Raw genomic sequence first — 21,595 nt, 5'->3', positions numbered from 1 at the left:
TTTACTCATGGCTATATACAATAGTGTAAAACTTTACACCTTCTAAATGGGTAGGACGGGGGAAATTTTTTAAAATATCTTCCATGGAGAGAGGAGAAAGCGCTGCCAGAAACTTGTTGGCAGCAGCTTTTCTTGTCTGAAAACAAATGGATTGGGTATTAAAATTCCTACTGCGCACTAATTCTCTCCCCTGACGTCATCTGTCGGAGGAGAGTTGTAATGCCTCCATGTTAGAAGGTCCACAAATATTGCCGAAATCGGCGAGCTCAGACAACTTGCATCTAATGCGTTCCAAACCTTTAGGTGTGTTGTATAATGTAGATATAGATATCAAGATAATACATGATAAGATAATATTCGTGTTACTGTTGTTTCAGGGGTTCCTCCTACTTAGAGTCACCCACTGACCATAGAGAAAGCTATGGGAGTCCCAACTTTTACTCACAGTCCCCACGGACTACACAGATGATGGGTATTCGAGACAATACTGTGATCCTTGATGAAATGACTCTGTGCCATATGGTCCAAGACTGCACCACAGTGAAGACCCAGCTCCTGAAGCTGAAACGTCTGCTGCAGCAGGTGAGGCTCTCTGTAACGTTGCGTGCAACGCTTTTACATGCATAATAATAATCTTTATTTTTATGCATACTAAGGAACAGCCAAAAATGTTGTAATTGCAAGACAAGAAGTGCATGTTAGGCCGCGTTCACACTTCAGTGTTTTGCATCAGAAAAATGCCGAAGTGGTGACCTGTTTCTATTACGTTGTATCTGATTGCTCCACTCCTGGTTTGGCTTACAAATACTGATATAAAATACTGATCAAATACTTAATGTGTGAATGTGGCTTTAAGGGAATTCTTGTATTTACTAAAGGATGACCTTAAAATACCCCCTGCTCTCCAGCCAGCTAAGGCCATCAGGGTTGGTCCAAAGCTTAGGTGTGCAATAACAGATAGACAAGGGAGACAGCCGGCCAGGGTGGATTTGATTTAAATCTAACTGATTTAAATCACGAATTTAAATCACGATTTAAATCACTAGTCAGTAAGGCTTGATTTAAATCAGTGATTTAATGGGACACTGTCACCTGAATTTGGAGGGAACAATCTTCAGCCATGGAGGCGGGGTTTTGGGGTTTTTGATTCACCCTTTCCTTACCTGCTGGCTGCATGCTGGCTGCAATATTGGATTGAAGTTCATTCTCTGTCCTCCATAGTACATGCCTGCACAAGGCAAGATTGCCTTGTGCAGGCATGTACTATGGAGGACAGAGAATGAACTTCAATCCAATATTGCAGCCAGCAGGTAAGGAAAGGGTGAATCAAAAACCCCACCTCCATGGCTGAAGATTGTTCCCTCCAAATTCAGGTGACAGTGTCCCTTTAAATCAAAGTTTCTACCTAACTGAATTTGACTCCGCAGAGGTCCCAGCCTCTTCACGCAAAAATGTTACAACATGAACAGAGTTGAGAAAAAGACCTTATTCCTATTGTTCTACAAACCTATGAATACAGAATCAACCCCTTCAGTGCCAAGTCCAAGAAGTTAGACAATATGTTTCTGATTGTTTGGAGTGGAATAGATCTGCACAACACAAGAAGAATGTGAATCTAAGTGTGAGGAGGAGGAGGAAGGGCAAGCAGACAAGAAAATGAAAGTGAAACTTTGAGCACAATACTGCAGCATAGCCACAGACAGACAAGTCTGGATCTGTTTGTGTGTACGATCTGAGGTTTATTACATTCTTTCCTTATAATGGCAGCAGGCCGTAAAAGAGACCCAGTTTGGGAATATTTTAACCCCTTCATGACCTTGGGATTTTTCATTTTTCCGTGTTCGTTTTTCACTCCCCTCCTTCCCAGAGCCATAACTTTTTTATTTTTCCGTGAATTTGGCCATGTGAGGGCTTATTTTTTGCGGGACGAGTTGTACTTTTGAACGACATCATTGGTTTTAGCATATCGTGTACTAGAAAACGGGAAAAAAATTCCAAGTGCGGTGAAATTGCAAAAAAAGTGCAATCCCACACTTGTTTTTTGTTTGGCTTTTTTGTTAGGTTCACTAAATGCTAAAACTGACCTGACATTATGATTCTCCAGGTCAGTACGAGTTCATAGACACCTAACATGACTAGGTTATTTTTTATCTAAGTAGTGAAAAAAAATTCCAAACGTTGCTAGAAAAAAAATAATAATTGCGCCATTTTCCGATACTCGTGGCGTCTCCATTTTTCGTGATCTGGGGTCGGTTGAGGGCTTATTTTTTGCGTGCCGAGATGACGTTTTTAATGATAGCATTTTGGTGCAGATACGTTCTTTTGATCGCCCGTTATTGAATTTTAATGCAATGTCGCGGCGACCTAAAAAACATAATTCTGGCGTTTCGAATTTTTTTCTCACTACGCCGTTTAGCGATCAGGTTAATGCTTTTTTTTAATTGATAGATCGGGCGATTCTGAGCGCGGCGATACAAAATATGTATAGATTTGATTTTTTTTTTATTGATTTATTTTGATTGGGGCGAAAGGGGGGTGATTTAAACTTTTATATTTTTTTATTTTTTTCACATTTTTTTTTACTTTTTTTTTTTTTACTTTTGCCATGCTTCAATAGCCTCCATGGGAGGCTAGAAGCAGGCACAACGCGATGGGCTCTGCTACATAGCAGCGATCTACTGTTCTCTGCTATGTAGCTGAAAATCGGGTGTGCTGTGAGCGCCGACCACAGGGTGGCGCTCACAGCCACCGGTCATCAGTAACCATAGAGGTCTCTAGGACCTCTATGGTTACAATGGAGACGCATTGCCGACCCCCGATCATGTGACGGGGTCAGCGATGACGTCATTTCCGGCCGCCCGGCCAGATGCGGTAGTTAAATGCCGCTGTCTGCGATTGACAGCGGCATTTAACTAGTTAATAGGCGCGGGCAGATCGCGATTCTGCCCGCACCTATTGCGGGCACATGTCAGCTGTTCAAAACAGCTGACATGTCCCGGCTTTGATGCGGGCTCACCGCGGAGCCCTGCATCAAAGCAGGGGATCTGACCTCGGACGTACTATCAGATAAGGGTTAATGAAGCTCCTTCGCCTATCGGTAAGGCAGGCATGCGTGCAAAATGCAAACGATGCAACAAAGAGATGCAAGGCGTGGTGGCGCGAATGAGGCAACATCATGAGAAGTGCGGTGATGAAGATGAGTCATCTGAAGGGGTTGATTCTGTATTCATAGGTTTGTAGAACAATAGGATTAAGGTCTTTTTCTCAACTCTGTTCATGTTGTAACATTTTTGCCGTGAAGAAGAGGCTGGGACCTCTGCAGAGTCAAATTCAGTTTTGAGAACTGCGTAAGTAAAGCGAGCGTCTGTGATAATATAGGAGAGAAACTGCCCACTAATCCTACAGAAACCTCTGGAAGAGCATGGCATTGTGAATGTTACACATATACAGCCTTTATTCTACTGAGTTAAACAACTCAGCTTTATCTCATGATGGAAGAACCTTTGGATGGTAAAATATTTTCCTCAAAAAGAAGTTTATTGAAAAAAATCCGATTTAAATAAAAAAAATCCGATTTTTTTTTTATTTTTTTTTTTTAAAAAACATTGATTTTTATCCACCCTGCAGCCGGCTCGCCAGAGCTCGGATCAACGCCATTGCCAGGGACAGAAGACCAATAAAGGGAAATAGTGTACCTGCTGGAGCAGATGCCCGTCCTCCAAACTGCACAGAGAGTAAAGAAATATGCAGATATTGCAATAAAAGTGGAACCAGTTTAGGATCAGCACCCAAAATGGCATTGAAACATGATCTACTGGGTGATTGTTTCCAGAGAAGATGGCCAATGTACATACCGTAATATATGGTAGAAGTAAAATTTTGACTCTGATAAATTATGATAAGATGGCGATACTTAAAAAAAAAACCTGGTAAAATATATCAGGAAAATAAAAAATGAACACAAAAATGTAACAAATTTCTTGAATTTGGACAAAGACTCAAATTGCGACATGCTAGCAAAACCCTTCATAGGCTGCAAGTCCTACCACAATCGCAGAGACACCAACTGCACTGACGCCTCATAATCAGAATATCCGAGCAAGGAAGTGTATATGTGCGCAGAGCTGTCGGGAAAACGCCCCAAATTGTGTCTCCTAATATCCCCATATAACTAGTAATTTATCAAGCAGTTAATGCCATGCGGTTACATTTCTAGCTATTATGTGTAGTAGATCAGAAGAATCCTGGGTAAGACTCTTTCTAAGCTCTCCAGAAAATGGGTTAGGACAAGTGAGGGAATAGTAGTTTCCTTACAGTCCAAAATTCTTGGGTATGTCACAAATAACAAAATGAAGCTATTGTATTTACAGACCCTTTCCCCCCTTTCCTGCGATGCATAGCTTTAGTCCCAATATTGCGTCCACCTAGTACAGAGGGACCCTAGGGAGGAAGAGACGCTCTCCAATGTCTCCGATGTGAGAACGCTGTGTCCTTCTAATGTCCAATTGAAATTAGTGAGAGGGTAAAGGGCAGCCATACAGGGAAAGCTAGACGTGTGACAGGAAGCAATTTACAATAATATACATTGAGGATGCAAAGGGTTGAGGGTGTCATTTCCTATACGCAGGAACACAAAATTATGCCAAAAAAGCCTTGAATCTTCCAGCTGTCTACAAAGGTGGTCTCTCTAATTGTAACCTTACCTGGGGTCCGTGTAATTGTGCCGACATTTGCAGATGTTTGTCATTGAACCCTAGCCAATATGATCAAACATTACTAATATATACAACTGTGGTCAAATCTAGGGGTCGTCTCATTCCAGATATTTATCACCCCCCACGTATTGCCAACTCTCCAGCCAGCTGAGCTGTGGACCCCATTCTGGAAAGTTGTCACACATTTATGCTATATTCATTGTACATTCCATATATGTCTAAGATGAGAAAACCCAATTAAAACCCACTTTTCTCACCAATTTACATTGAATTTTGGGTGGAAAAATAGATAGTTGTAAATTATAGAGTAAGGACCAGCTCTACCAAAAATTGAAAGTTCGGTTATTTTGGATGTGTGAATCTGCCTTCTACAGCTGAAATCTTCTTGTTTTAGACTTGTGGTTATTAGATCCGTGTGCTCCGTCACTGCCATCATTGTGTTTGCAGCTCCTGTACAGGCATGTGTTTCCATGGTAACAGGAAACGAACAATCTTTGTATAGTCCTAACCTGCAATTAGACTGTGCTCACATCACTGGACTACATAGAAGTCATAGTCCCCGTAGCAAAAGTTATTAATTTATCCCTCTCTACCCTAACAAAATAAAATAGAAGTTAATTAAACTGAGCAGGATGGGTGCATGGCACATGAGTGCAGCCCCAGAATGCATACCCCGCATTATTTGAAGATACCGTAGTTATATGAATATGTATTATATCTTGTACACAGTAATTGTAACCCTTCTGATGCCCTTAACTATTACACCCCTTTCATGGCCCCATAGAGTATTATGCTCCCAAAAGTTCTCCCTCCTTTTCCGAAAAATACCCCCACAGTGAATTTCCTTACATAATATGCCACATAGTACCAAATACACATACAGTATTATGAATCCGCAGTGCCCCAACACAGTATGATGCTGCCACATTGTCCCCAGCACAGTACGGTGTGTCCCCCAAACAGTATGTTCATCCTGGAGCTTTCACACACATTATGAGGTCCCCACTATTATTCCGTAAAGTATTATGCCCTTACAGCTCCCCACACACATTATTACCCCCATAGCTCTCCTCACACAGATATCCCACAGCTACTTCCATACAGTCTGCACTCAAGTTTTCCACTTACCAGTAGTATTATGCCCCACACACTGTATGTTGATCCCTACAGTCCCCCCCCCCCCCCCCCCACAATATGATGTTCCTTCACAACTCACACACAAATTGATGGCCTCCACACAGTATGATATCCACAGAGCATCCTACATCAGTATGATTCCCTTTCCTAGTATAATGGATCCCATAGCACCCCACACACTGTATCATGGTCCCGCATAATTACCCGCCCCACCCCCAACACACACAATATGATGTTCCTTCACAACCCACACACACTGTATGATGATCCCCCACAGTTTCCCCCACACAATATGATGTTCCTTCACAACTCACACACAAAATGATGGCCTCCACACAAGATGACATCCCCATAACACCCTACATCAGTATGATTCCTTTTCCTAGTATGATGGATCCTGTAGCTCCCCACACACACACAGTATGATGGTCCCCACAGTTCCCCTCTCGCACAATATGATGTTCCTTCACAACCCGCACACAATATGATGGCCTCCACACAGTATGATATCCCTATAGCACCCTACAACAGAATGATATCCCTATTGCACCCAATCTCAGTATGATTCCCTCTTTGAGTATAATGGATCCCATAGCTCCCCCACACACAGATTGATGCCCATGCAATGCCCCTTTTCGCACACATGATGCCCCACAGTCCACCACACAGTATGATGCTCCACACAGATCTCGGACAGTCCGTGTTAGGACCAATATGCACGGATATCTGCCTGAGTCCTAAGACTTACAGGTTGAATGGTAGAGCAACGAGCTTACTGCTCCCTATTTCACCATTTTAGCCAACTGTATCAGCACCCTGAAAATACAGATATCCATGAATATGAGATGGTGGGGGTTGGCGAGGCGATGCTGCTTCGTACCAGGCTCCCCCAACTCAGAGGCCCTATAGTGTTTGTGTGGTCTGCCGCTATTAGCGGAACACATCTGGATCACTATGAGTGCACCATGTGAACACGGCCTTACACTTTCCTGCATGTGTTCCCTGAACTTTACTAATATATATTTGGTACAGTTGTGGCCAAAAGTATTGACACCCCTGCAATTCTGCCAGATAATACTCATTTTCTTCCTGAAAATGATTGCAATCACAAATTCTTTGGTATTATTAATTTCATTTAATTTGTCTTCTATGAAAAAACACAAAAGAGAATGAAGCAAAAAGCAAAACATTGATAATTTCACACAAAACTCTAAAAATGGGCCAGACAAAAGTATTGGCACCCTCAGCCTAATACTTGGTGGCACAACCTTTAGCCAAACCTTTAGCCGAAATAACTGCGACCAACCGCTTCCAGGAACCATCAATGAGTTTCTTACAATGCTCTGCTGGAATTTTAGACCATTCTTCTTTGGCAAACTGCTCCTGGTCCCTGATATTTGAAGGGTGCCTTCTCCAAACTGCCATTTTTAGATCTCTCCACAGGTGTTCTATGGGATTCAGGTCTGGACTCATTGCTGGCCACCTTAGAAGTCTCCAGTGCTTTCTCTCAAACCATTTTCTAGTGCTTTTTGAAGTGTGTTTTGGGTCATTGTCCTGCTGGAAGACCCATGACCTCTGAGGGAGACCCAGCTTTCTCACACTGGGCCCTACATTATGCTGCAAAATGTGTTGGTAGTGTTCAGACTTCATAATGCCATGCACACGGTGAAGCAGTGCAGTGCCAGAGGCAGCAAAACAACCCCAAAACATCAGGGAACCTCCGCCATGTTTGAATGTAGGGACCGTGTTCTTTTCTTTGAATGCCTCTTTTTTTCTCCTGTAAACTCTATGTTGATGCCTTTGCCCAAAAAGCTCTACTTTTGTCTTATTTGACCAGAGAACATTCTTCCAAAACGTTTTAGGCTTTTTCAGGTAAGTTTGGCAAACTCCAGCCTGGCTTTTTTATGTCTCGGGGTAAGAAGTGGGGTCTTCCTGGGTCTCCTACCATACAGTCCCTTTTCATTCAGACGCCGACGGATAGTACGGGTTGACACTGTTGTACCCTCGGACTGCAGGGCAGCTTAAACTTGTTTGGATGTTAGTCGAGGTTCTTTATCCAACATCCGCACAATCTTGCGTTGAAATCTCTTGTCAATTTTTCTTTTCCGTCCACATCTAGGGAGGTTAGCCACAGTGCCATGGGCTTTAAACTTCTTGATGACACTGCGCACGGTAGACACAGGAACATTCAGGTCTTTGGAGATGGACTTGTAGCCTTGAGATTGCTCATGCTTCCTCACAATTTGGTTTCTCAAGTCCTCAGACCGTTCTTTGGTCTTCTTTCTTTTCTCCATGCTCAATGTGGTACACACAAGGACAGAGGTTGAGTCAACCTTAATCCATGTCATCTGGTTGCAAGTGTGATTTAGTTATTGCCAACACCTGTTAGGTGCCACAGGTAAGTTACAGGTGCTGTTAATTACACAAATTAGAGAAGCGTCACATGATTTTTCGAACAGTGCCAATACTTTTGTCCACCCCCTTTTTTATGTTTGGTGTTGAATTATATCCAATTTGGCTTTAAGACAATTCTTTTTGTGTTTTTTTCATTTAAGACAAATTCAATGAAGATAATAATAACAAAGAATTTGTGTTTGCAATCATTTTCAGGAAGAAACTGAGTATTATCTGACATAATTGCAGGAGTGTCAATACTTTTGGCCAAAACTGCATGTAGTCAAAAAAATAGAAAACTGCGGTGATCTCTCCAGAATCAGACATTTGTGTTTTGTCAGGTGCCATAAAAACAGACAGGTGTATACCGACTGTAAAAAGAAAGCTGTGGGATTATTTACTATTTGCAGACATACTATTATATTATTAACTTTTATGCATTGAAAATGATACAAAAAAAAGTTTGGGAATGTGGAGATGACATCAGATGTTAGGGTTGGTCTATGTTATCATGAAGAATAAGAAAAAAAAAATGTTTTGTTTTTGTATTTCTCCTGATATTCTTACAGAATGCAAGGTATTTTTCTAAGCCCTTGATTCATATGTTCTTTGTAGCTCTACTTCTCAGTTTTAGCATGCATTTTGGATGCAAAGGATATTATATTCCCTCCAGGGAACTAAAGAAGTTGGTTCCTTTCAGGCAAGTTTGACCTCGTAACTTTTCAAGTTAAGATGTCTGTCATTTTTCAGCCACAAAGAAAATATACACAATGCGATAGCTTCAGGTAGTGTGATGAAAGCAACAAGACAGTGGCGGTGGAAGGTGCTTGAGATAATATAACGAAGATTCTCAACAAAAGAATTGGATTTATAGTGGTGGCAAGTACTTTACTTACTAAACCTGGATATTACTTTAAAAGTTTGTCCAAGAAAGTACCGTAGTCATGTTTTGCATTATAGCATGAAATACTCTACAATCTCTAAATCACTAGTCTACGTAAATGAGGTCCACAAAGTGTCAGATGTGGACAATGGGCTGTGCCTTGAAGGGCAGAATTGACTGCATCCTTAAGGAGTTAATTGTAGTGACACTAGTGAGGGCAATAACAAAGTTAGACTATTCACATCTCCGTAATGATGCCATATACATTAGTAGTGATCTCCTGCCATATACTTCTGATGTGTATTGCTGTGTGGTCCTGCAGTGACATAGTCGTCAATTGGGCACAGTATGAAGAAAATGAAAAAGGGAGTACAAGCATTCCACTGTAACCCAATAGTACTTAACCCACGAGCCATTGTATGGTGCTCTATTTCCCTCTCTCCTTGCTGCGGGTGCTCTCTTTCTTTTCCGCGGGTGCTCTCGCTCTCTCCTTGCTGCGGGTGCTCTCTCCCTCTCCTTGCCACGGGTCCTCTCTCTCTCCTTGCCGTGGGTCCTCTCTCTCTCCTTGCCGTGGGTTCTCTCTCTCTCCTTGCCGTGGGTTCTCTCTCTCTCCTTGCCGTGGGTGCTCTCTCTATCCTTGCCGCGGGTGTGCTCTCTCCTTGCCGCGGGTGTGCTCTCTCCTTGCCGCGGGTGTGCTCTCTCCTTCACGCTGGTGTGCTCTCTCCTTCACGCGGGGGTGCTCTCTCTCTCATTGCCACAGATAGTCTCCTTGCCACGGGTGCTCTCTCTCCTTGCCACGAGTGCTCTCCTTGCCGCGGATGCTCTCTTTCCTTGCCACGGGTGCTTTCTCTCCTTGCCGCGGGTGCTCTCTCTCCTTGCCGCGGGTGCTTTCTCTCCTTGCCGCGGGTGCTTTCTCTCCTTGCCGCGGGTGCTTTCTCTCCTTGCCGCGGGTGCTTTCTCTCCTTGCCGCGGGTGCTTTCTCTCCTTGCCGCGGGTGCTCTCTCTTCTTGCCGCCGGTGCTCTCTCTCCTTGTCGCGGGTGCTCTCTCCTTGTCGCGGGTGTGCTCTCTCCTTGCCACGGGTGCTCTCTCTCCTCGCCATGGAGCCATGCTCTCCTTGACGCAGATTCAATTCAATTTCAATTCAAATGAGCTTTATTGACTAAGTACACATTAGCATTGCCAAAGCATATGGTAAAAATATGGGGGAGGGAGGCATATAGAGGTCCAGGATATATCAGACTCCTTTTAGAGGATAGGGGATGTTTCCAGGGTGGGGTATAGGAGTCCATGACATATCAGGCTCTTTAGTCGGGGGATAGGGATATGTCCAGTGTTGGGGTACATGAGTCCATGACATATCAGGCTCCTCTTAGTCTGTGGCAGGCACTGACATATTCCGCTGCTACGGCCACTGCACTTTCCTCTTCCCCCAGTATATCGGCAGTGTCTCTTCCTCCTCCTTGGAGGTGAAGTCTGGGAGGAGATCAGACAGTCTCTTGAAGTGAGTGTCCCTCACTGCGGAGTATTTGGGGCACCTCAGCAGGAAGTGGGCCTCATCCTCCATGGCCTCCTGGGGGCACTGCTGGCAGAGTCTGCTCTCTCGGGGCTTGTAGTTCTGTCGGTGCCGCCCTGATTCGATGAGTAGGCTGTGGGTGCTCAGTCTGTACCGGCTCAGGATCTGTCGATCTTTGGGGTTTTCTAGTTTCTCTAGATATGGGGCCAGTTTGTACTCCCTCTGTAGATTCTGGTATATTGTCAGTTTCTTGGATTTGTTTATGTCATTCCTCCAGATGCTGAGATATTCCTCTTTGACTTTGTGCACCATCTTCTGGATTTCACCTTTTGTCAGGCCATGTAGGTTGATGGCTTGGCCAGACTGGCTTTGGGTACTTTTTCTTGAGAGGCTTCCTGGTGTAGGAAGGCTTTGTGATGGTAGGAGCTGGGACTGCTACGTTATGCAGATACGCTTTCCTTGCCGCAGTGTTTTTAGTAGTAAATAGTTGTGTATTGTGGCTTCTGATTTAGCATGGCAAAATGTATTTGTCAAAATTAAAGTTTCATTACATGAAATCTAAGGTTTATGGGCTCTATACTCTTCTGGCAGTTCGGAGACTCCTAATATGACCTTGTGCCTGAGCCGTACATGTGTATAACCGAAAGGCAACGGTGAGGCAGCAGAATGTTTTCTGTGACTACTGCAGTGGTGTTATAATGACAATGTATGCTCACACAACTCTACTTTATAAGCAAATAACATGAATGATGAACATTTTAAAACCCAAATTCTTTTGTCCTGGCAACGAAATAGTGAATTTCTATCTGCCCATCATATTTTTAGAAAGTGCCACATGTCCTCTTGTATTAAATGTGTTGCTACTTCATTGCTTCCGTGACATCGCTCCCCCATGAGAGGAGAACTATGGCCAGCGGACATACTGCAGAGCACTTTGCTTGTCTCTGTTGACATGGAAGGAATTGCATGAGGCTAATAAGCGCGGCTTCTTTAAGTTATTCCCTGATGATGCAACCAGTGTGGCCGCCTTGCAGACAATCGGGCTTTTGATTGCAGTTGTATTTCCTGGCTTTGTGTGGGCAGCATAAGCCTCCAAACCTTGCTTTAGTAAAACTCGTCATCTGATCAGTGTTGGCCTGAATTAAAACCTCTATAATTCTACCATGACTGCACTTTTTGCTTTTGGTTATGAAATTTAGTGCTAAAGTGTACCTTCAGAAATACTTCAATTTCTTACTTAATAATAACGCCCAATCTACTGACCTGTCAATCCTTGTGATCACTGGTCAGGGCCCAAAATAAAAAAGAAGCCTCTGTCGCCTCACTGCTCCTGTTCTCGCTCTCAACATAAGAATATAGAGGCCAGTGACCTCACCATCTTTGCCCCCCTGCTCCAGTCCTATAGGCTGCAGTAATATCTATAATGGGCCTAAGCACAGCCCTCAGCACTTAGTACATCATCATTTGGCTGTTGTAACCTGCTGCAAATGTGATGCACAGCCAGACCCCTGCTTTTGGCATTATTCCCAAGAAATCTTCGCCCATTCCTCATCGCTAATGGTATCCTATACCTTAATATTCTCGTGTTTCTTCTTCAACCTCCTTCTCCTTCTCCAAAGCATCTCCCAAGCTTTTATATGGTGTTCAAGTCAGGCGACTGTGATAGCCAGTCCAGAATCTTCCAGGACGTCTTCTCAAACCATAATTAAAAAATTCTGGGAGGAGAAATCAGAAAAACGGGAGTGCCATCTAAGCATAATATTGAAGTGGGGTGTGAGTGATTAAACTCACCTCATGGAGTTGTGTGAGCAGGCACAAATCTGTCTCCAATATGCATCCCTGCTGGTGGTTTGCTGCCATTGTAGTTGCCGTGGACAATTCCTGGGAATGGTTCCAACGTGAGAGGTAGAGCAAAGAAACAGAAGACCAGGCTATAAAGCGCTTACATTCAATGTTTAATTTGAAAAAAAAAAAAAAAAAAAAACAAGCAAAAGGCTATAGATAACATATGACAAAATTTAAAAACTTAATAAAACATGAGCACAATGCTTTTTTGGCTGATTAGCCTTCATATACACCGATGAAGGCTAGACAGCTGAAACGCGTTGTGTTAGTTTTATTACATTATTACATTTTGTCATATGTTATCTAGCAACCTTTTGCTAGGTTTTTTAAAATTAAATATTTCAATTCATCCATACCTCTGGATCCTCGATTCATCTGAGTGGAAGCGCCTTATAGTCTGGTCTTCTGTTTCTTTGCTCTTCTTCTGAAACCAAGTCTTGATGGACTTTGAGGTATGCTTGTGATCATTTTCCTGTTCAAAGTTCCAATGACACTCAAGCGCTATCTTACAGAGAGCATGATGTGTTTTTCTAGCCGTCCACACACTTTTAGGTGTGAAGGAGCAATTCTAGAAGAAGAAAACCGTCCCCAAGGCATCACCAAGCCACCATCATGCTTTACCTGCAGGGTGTTTTTTTTTTTTTTATCTGAGAATTGCTTCATTCTTCCTACATCAGGCAAACTGCTATCCATTGTCAGTTTCAATTGTGTTTGATTGCTCTAAAAACATCTTATGGATGTGGTTTGGAGCATATTGGAGCCAACATTTCATGTGCTTTTGGGTCAGTAAAGGGTTTAGTATGTGCCTTACTGTGCAAACTGAACCTCAGTGCCTGCTGCTGCCAAATCTTGCTACAGATCTTTTGCAGTCACTCGATGGTTTTTGACAACCTCACTCCACAGGAATGTGGTGACAGAAGATGATCACTGTTATTTTTCTGCCACATACAGGTAATGTAGCCAGTGTTCATATAACTGTAAACTTGCGAACTGTGTTCTAACTATATCTCTAGAAACATTCCATGATTTACTCTTTCTGCATCATTTTCCTTGTTTATGCAAGGCAGTGATCTGTGTTTTTTTTTTGTTTTTGTTTTTTGTTTTTTTGTTTTTTTACTTTTTTTTATGCCATCCTCCCAACAACCTAAAAATATTAGTGAACTGTATGCCACTGCCCTGGAAGACTGGGCTTAGATTCCTCAACAACAGTGGTATCTGGCTAAGGCCAGGGTCACACTTGCGAGTATGATGCGAGAAACTCGCGCATCATTACCTGGCACTGCCGCCGGCACTCGGGACCAAAGCGTGCGGTTTGCATGTATTTCTATGCAGCCGCACGCTTCGGTCTGAGTGCAGGGTATTGATGCGAGAGACTCGTGCGAGTTTTTCGCATTGCACATGCAAGTGTGACCCCGGCCTAAGACTCATTTACAGCAGGCCATAACAACCAGGGTGCTGCACTAAGTCCTAAAGATACTTGCCGTGAGAGGGTAGACTAATTCTACAGCAGTCAGTAAAAATATCATTTTTTGATGAATTTGGAGACACCACTTGGTATATTAGTTGAGCTATTAACTTTGTTCTTGTTGGTTGGTTTATTGCAAACAAAATAAAGTTGGTCAATTTTGCAAATACATCTAATTTGCGGCTGTAGTAATTTTGATGGCACCTGTATGGCTGATCACAGAAATAACGTGAATCTAAAAGTAATGATAAATAGAAGATCTATGAGAATGAACAAATGAAAGTCAGACATTGCTTTTCAACCATGCTTCCACAGAGGTTTTTAAAAAAATTAAACTCATGAAATAGGACAGAAATGACGGTACCCCTGAAAATAATGTGACCAAAGGGACATGCTAAATCAAGGTGTGTCCACTAACTAGCATCACAGGTGTCTACAATCTTGGAATCAGTGAGTGGCCTGTATATAGGGCTACAGATACTCACCAGACCAGAGGAAGTGAAGGAAAGAGTTGTCTCAGGAGCTTAGATAGAAAATTATAGACAAGCATTTTAAAAGTAAAAGTTATGACCATCTCCAAGAAGCTTGATGTTCCTGTGACTACAGTTGCACATATTATTCAGAAATTTAAGATCCATGGGACTGTAGCCAACCTCCCTGGACATGGCTACAGGAGGAAAATTGGTGACAAATCAAAGAGACCAATAACACAAATGGTAACAAAAGAGCCCCAGAAAAACTTCTAAACAGATTAAAGGTTAACTTCAAGCTCAAGGAACATCAGTGTCAGATCGCTCCATCCATCATTGTATGAGCCAAAATGGACTTCGTGGGAGACGACCAAGGAGGATACCAGTGCTGAAAACAAATCATAAAAAAGGCAGACTGGAATTAACCAAACAACATGTTGACAAGCCACAAAGCTTCTGGGTGAATGTCCTATGGACAGATGAGACAAAAATGGAAGTTTTTGGCAAGGCACATCAGCTCTATGTTCGCAGATGTAAAAATGAAACATATCAAGAAAAAGAACATTCCCTACTGTGAAACATGGAGGAGGCTCTGTTATGTTCTGGGGCTGCTTTGCTTCATCTGGCGCAGGGTGTCTAGAATCTGTGCAGGGTACAATGAAATCTCAAGACTATCAAAGGATTCTAAAGTGAAATGTGCTGCCCAGTGTCAGAAAGCTTAGTCTCAGTCGCAGGTCATGGGTCTGTCAACAGGATAATGACCCAAAATTCACACCCAAGAATGGCTAAGAGGAAAACATTGGACTATTCTGAAGTGGCCTTCTATGAGCGCTGACCTAAATTCTATTGAGCATGTTTGGAAAAAGCTGAAACATGCCGTCTGGAAAAGGCAACCTTCAAACACGAGACAACTACAGCAGTTTGCTCATGAGGAGTGGGCCAAAATACCTGTCAAGAGGTGCAGAAGTCTCATTGACAGTTACAGGAATCGTTTAATTGCAGTGATTGCCTCAAAATGTTGTGCAACAAAATATTAAGTTAATGGTGCCTGAGAGACGTACACTAGTGGAGATCTTCCATAGTATAAGGACTCTTCTCAATATTGGGAATATCTTGTGTCTTTTTCTCTGGTGGTTGTAAAGTAAATGCCCTGATTTCTACCCCTCAGAGAGCACGATGAGGCTGATCGCCACCATAGCTGGAGAACCATGGCACAAACCATGATTATTTACTGGTGGTTTTTATTTCGGCAGAGAACGCACTAACATCATGAACCCTTTTAAATATAACATTTGATCATTTATCAGCGGCTTCTGTTCCAGCACATTATTGTATAGTTGTGCAATGCTCCAATGAAAGCCATGAAAACCAACCATGTCATTGCCCATCTTTCAGAAATCTTGTTCTGCACAGAAATGCTTTTAACTGGCTAAAAGCCGTCTCGGATCCCTACAAAAAAGGTCAAAATCATACAGTGCAAATGGACAACACGTAAATCTAATGCATCTAAGGTATTGGTAGTGGATTTAATGTGTAAGACGCCAAAAAAATTGCAAAATATGTGAATACTTATAAATTCATTGAGTTGCCAGACAACTAAATGTGTTTGTTCTTCCGCAGGAGGATGACCCTGAATCACCGATGCCAGAAGTACAGCAGTCTTATCCCACCACTCTCGAACCACAAGACACGGACACTGTCTTAAAGGTAAATGTCCTGGCATTGTATAGTACCTTCATACCTCCATGAGGGAGCAGCACAGGATGATAAATACTGCTAATTCTGATCTGACGTTGATCCAAAGGATATGCTACACTATCCCAGTAAGACCATTTTATAATATATTACATAATGCGAGATGTATAGAATCCTTCATGAACCTGCTATGTGGCAGCTTAACCCCTTGGCACTGTATGTGACGCAGATATTATATGTGTGTATATATATATATATATATATATATATATATATATTGTATAGCGAGTCGAGGAATGAGCCCCCCTCACACAGGGCAGCCGGCTAACAGCAGCGATTGGTGCTAGCTCCGATCGCTGCTGTTGACCCCTTATATACAGCTGTGAATCACTGACGGCGGCATTTAAGCTCTAATGGTTTTTTTTTACTCATTACTTCCCACAAAAGAAATGGAGGAAAGAGTGATCAAACTAGTATGTGCTCAATAATGATATCAATAATAAACCAGTTTGCCCCGCAACAAAACAAGCCCATTGAGGGTAAAATAAAAAAAAGTTTTGACTTTGGAAAGCGTCAAGATATTTATTTATTTATTTATTTTTTTCATTTCAAAGATCGAGGTTTTTAAGCCACTAAAATAGTTTAAAAAAGCAATAGTATACATGTGTGAAATTGCCATAACTGCACTGACCTGAAGAATCATGTTGCCAGGTGATTTTTACTTTACCATTAATGCTTGAAAATGGAACCCAAAAAATTGCGGAAGCCTGTCTTTTTCACCATTTCGCCACACTTGGATTTTTTTTCCAAACTTCCCATAAAGTACATGAAAAAATAAGTGGGGTCTTTCAAAACCACAACTTGCCCCACAAAAAAACAAGTCCTTAAATGTCTACGTCAGATCAAAAATAAACAAATTGTGAATTTGGAAAAGGAGAGGAAAAAAGGAAAATGCAAATATGAAAATTAGCTGCGTCCTTAAAGGGGTTGTCCAGTACTCTGACAACCCCTTATCGATATAAGTGTATACACCTCTCCTGTGCCGACATCCTTCCAGCGGTGCCGACACTTGTTCTCCCAGGGCTCCCGTGAGGTTGCGAGTCCTGCCCCGGTCACTGTTCTTGTCTCTGTCACCGCCTTTGGACTTATCGAGCATCACCCGGAAGTCAGAGAAAAGCCGCAACCCCGAAATCCTGTTGATGTTCGGCATGGGAGGAGGATATATGTGTGTTTAATGTAATGGGGGAAACACTCAGATTGAGATGGGGTTAAACACTGATTAGGAGAATCCTCTCCCCAGGTCATATATTGTACAGTACAGTAAACATTAAAAAAATAGCAGAATTGCATTTTTTCACTACAGTTTATCATTGTTTTCGCATATTTCAGTACATTATATGGTATCGCTCAAAAATGTAATTCTTCCTACAGAAAACAAGCCCTTTCATGGCTATTGAACAAATGAAAGTGCAACAATTCTGGAACATTCACAAGTTTTGAAAAGATTATTAGTCTGCAGCAGCGGCTTCTTGTCTATAACACTTTTCTGTTACCCCCAATCACAGGCCTCTTAGTCAATTCATAGTAGTCCTGTACACAAATACCAATGAGAAGCCGACCCGGCAGCTGTAGGAGTTTCATCGAGTAGTAATGTTTATTTTGTTTTATTAAAGGGAATCTATCACCAGGTTTTTTCAACATAATCTGAGAGCTGCATAATGTTGAGACAGAGATTCTGATTCCTGCAATTTGTCACTTACTGGGCTTCTTGCCGTAGTTTTGAGATTATTTGAGGAGGACTGGTAAACCTTCTGCTATGCAGTCCTTCATATTCATGTTTTGTATAGCGCCACCCCCACCACTGATTGGCAGCTTTCTGCCTATGCACAGTGTACAAAGAAAGCTGATACTCAGTTCTGTAGGTGGGGTTATGTAGAGCTCAGCATTCAGCGAACTGCTAGATCTGCTGCAGAGAAAACTGTGATTTTATCAAAACTGCAGTTTGAAGCTCAGTAAGTGACATACAACTAGAATCACGGTCTCTGCCTCTACATTATGCTGCTCTCAGGTTGCCTAGCAAAAATCTGGTTATCGATGCCATATAAAGCATTACCTGCCTGTCCTCCAAAATTAACTGAAAATGAAATACCAATTTAACAACTTTATTACCCTAAACAATCAAGGAAGCTAAAATTAACCTCATCAGTACACTAGACCACCAGTGGTTGACTAGTGGTTACCATTTTTTTGTGTAAGTCAAAAGTGTTTAAAGGGGTTGTCTGGCCTTGGGATATAAGTCTGAAGCCACTCTTTGAGACGGTAGAGTCGTGAATCCTCACAGTGCGCACACTGTGCGCGCTGAGGATTTTACGGTGTCATGTGACCGCAAGTATGTGACTTGCATACTTCCGGCCACATGACGACTAGACATGTTCGATCTCACTCAATACACTTGCATTGAGCATGGCCATTTATGTCTAGTCGACACCTGACTGCATGTATGCACACTGTGAGGATTCACAAGTCTGTAGTCATAGTCTCCAAATCAGTCAGTCAGTCAGTCAGTCAGTCTAAGGCCAAACAACCTCTTTAACGATGACTCTTAACCACTTCATGACATGCACCGTACATGTACGGCGCATGTCGTGTCTCCCCCTTTGATGTGGGCTCCAGCGCAGAGACCACATCTTTCCCGGCACATGTCAGCTGTTTTGAACAGCTGACATTGGCCTGGAACAGCTGCGGGTGGAACCCGTTCAATGCTGCGGTCAAAAACTGACAACGGCATTTAACATGCGCTTCCGGCAATCACACCGGAGAGCCGACCATTGGTGACCCCCATCACACGATCGCGGGTCACCGATGGGTTGGCATGACAACCACAGGTCTCATGCAGACTTTTATGGTTATCAATGCCGGATTGCTATGAGTGCTGCCCGGTGGTCGGCGCTCATAGCAAGTCAGCAATTCTGCTACATACAGTTGATCTGATAACCACCTGTATGTAGCAGAGCCGATCAGGTTATGGCATCTTCTAGTCTCCCATGGAGACCATTGAAGCATGCCAAAAGAAAAAAAAGTTTTCAAAAATATTTAAAAAAAAATCCAAAAGTTCAAATTGCCCTCCTTCGCCCCATTCAAAATAAAACAATAAGAAAAACCTCAAACATACACATATTTAGAATCGCCGCATTCAGAATTGCCTGATCTATCAATATGAAAAAGAAAATAACCCAATCGCGTAATGAGAAAAAAAAATAAAACCGCTAGAATTAAGTTTTTCTGGTCGCCGCAACATTTCACTAAAATGCAATAATGGGCGATCAAAAGATCGTAGATCGTTTCTGCACCAAAATGGTATCATTAAAAATGTCAGCTCGGGACGCAAAAGATAAGCCCTCACCCAACCCGAGATCACGGAAAATTGAGACTCCATTGTTTTTTTTTTCACCACTTACCGTATATACTCGAGTATAAGCCAACCCGAGTATAAGCCGAGACCCCTAATTTTGCCACAAAAAACTGGGAAACCTTAATGACTCGAGTATAAGCCTAGGGTGGAAAATGCAGCAGCTATCGGTAAATGTAAAAAATAAAAATAGATACCAATAAAAGTAAAATTAATTGAGACATCAGTAGGTTGTGTTTTTAAATATCCATTTTGAATCAGGAGCCCCATATAATGCTCCATACAGTTCATGATGGGCCCCGTAAAATGCTCCATACAAAATACCCCCTATATAATGCTCCATACAGTTTATGATCGGCCCCATAAGATGCTCCATATTAAAATATGCCCCATATAATGCTGCACAAATGTTGATTATGGCCCCATAAGATGCTCCATACAGACATTTGCCCCATACAATGCTGCAAAAATGCTGATTATGGCCCCATAAGACGCTCCATAGACAAATTTGCCCCGTATAATGCTTCACAAATGCTGATTATGGCCCCATAAGATGCTCCATAGAAATAGTTGCCCCGTGTAATGCTGCACATGGCCCCATAAGTTGCTCCATAGACACATTTGCCCCATATGCTGTTGCTGCGATTAATAAAAAAATGACATACTCACTTGCTATATTCACCTGTCTGCTTTCCACTGTCGGCGCCATTGTGTCTTCCGCGTCCTCTGCACTGACTGTTCAGGCAGAGTGCGCTGCACACTAATCGCATAATCGCGCCCTCTGACCTGAGCGTCACTGCAGAGGACGCGGAAGATGGTGCGGCGCCGATGGTGGAATTGGGGGACAGGTGAATATCGCGCACTGCCCCCCGTCATACTCACCTGCTCCTGTATTCATTACAGTAATGAATATGCGGCTCCACCCCTATGGGAGTGGAGTCGGGTCCATATTCATTACTGTAATGAGCGGTACCATGTGACCGCTCAATACAAGAAGAAGCAGGTGAATATTATTGCACAGCTGCTGCTCCCCCTCCCCTGCTGACCCCTGGGAATGACTCGAGTAAAAGCCGAGAGGGGCAATTTCAGCCTAAAAAAATGGACTGAAATTCACGGATTATACTCGAGTACATACGGTAAGTAAAAAAAAAACCTAGACATGTTTGGTGTCTATGAACTCGTAATGTCCTGGAGAATCATAATGACAGGTCAGTTTTAGCATTTGGTGAACATGGTAAAAAAAAATCCAAAAACCGTTGTGGAATTGCACTTTTTTGCAATTTCACCGCACTTGGAATTTTTTTCTCATTTTTGAGTACACGATATGGTAAAACCAATGGTGTGATTCAAAAGTACAACTTGTCCGGCAAAAAACAAGCCCTCACATGGCCATATTGATGGAAAAGAAAAAAGTTATGGTTTTGGGAAGAAGGGGAGCGAAAAACAAAAGGGGTTAAGCTGTATATAGAAATAATTATATATCGGAGACCAAGCAATTCTTCCCAGAAGAGATGGTTTCTCTCTGCAGAGTGCGATTTCTGTCCTATTCATTATGGAAGGGCTTAAGGTCAGCCGGTTGTTGATCTAATATAGAAGCCAAGTAACCCGATAAAGGTGTCTTTCAAGATTAATTGGATTTTGCCTCTTTTTTAGTTTGTCTGTAACCTATAGCACTGGGGATGGAAACATATTACATCCTGTAATGCTCTGTGGCTGTATTTCATTAAAGACGTGACGGGCACGGGGCGATTGTGGCCCAACGATGCCGGTATATTTACTGTATGATCAGACTTGTCTTTTACTATGAAGGCATACATCTGTTCGAAGGGAAACGGAATAGTAAACTCCATATACAGCAGATATCCGTGCCCCGAGCCTGTAATTGTAAAAAGCCATATTGATTGAAGCAACTAAACTATTGGCTTCAAAGCGGAAAGCCCTGAAATTACACCATAGAGTTTGACAAGAGATGCCACCAAAACTTACAGGCTCTAACAAATCGATTAAGACAGAAAAAAAATCTGTTGTAATCCGGTGGCTTTTATTGTGCAGAAAGTCTCTTCTGACC

General features: G+C 42.5%; 1 protein-coding gene across 5 annotated transcripts in view; it reads left to right on the top strand.

The window, feature by feature from the left end:
* Positions 1–21,595, top strand: part of CCSER2 (coiled-coil serine rich protein 2) — a 253,366-nt gene that overhangs the window by 167,851 nt on the left and 63,920 nt on the right. For all 5 annotated transcript variants that reach the window (XM_069753196.1, XM_069753195.1, XM_069753193.1 and 2 more), the window contains exons 6-7: positions 378–582; positions 16,044–16,130. In XM_069753196.1, the coding sequence (XP_069609297.1) occupies positions 378–582; positions 16,044–16,130 (292 nt within the window). The remainder of the gene's footprint in view (positions 1–377; positions 583–16,043; positions 16,131–21,595) is intronic.

Source organism: Ranitomeya imitator, chromosome 2 (assembly GCF_032444005.1).
Source record: "Ranitomeya imitator isolate aRanImi1 chromosome 2, aRanImi1.pri, whole genome shotgun sequence".
NCBI classification, from domain to species: domain Eukaryota; kingdom Metazoa; phylum Chordata; class Amphibia; order Anura; family Dendrobatidae; genus Ranitomeya; species Ranitomeya imitator.
This window is presented reverse-complemented; position numbering and strand designations above follow the sequence as displayed.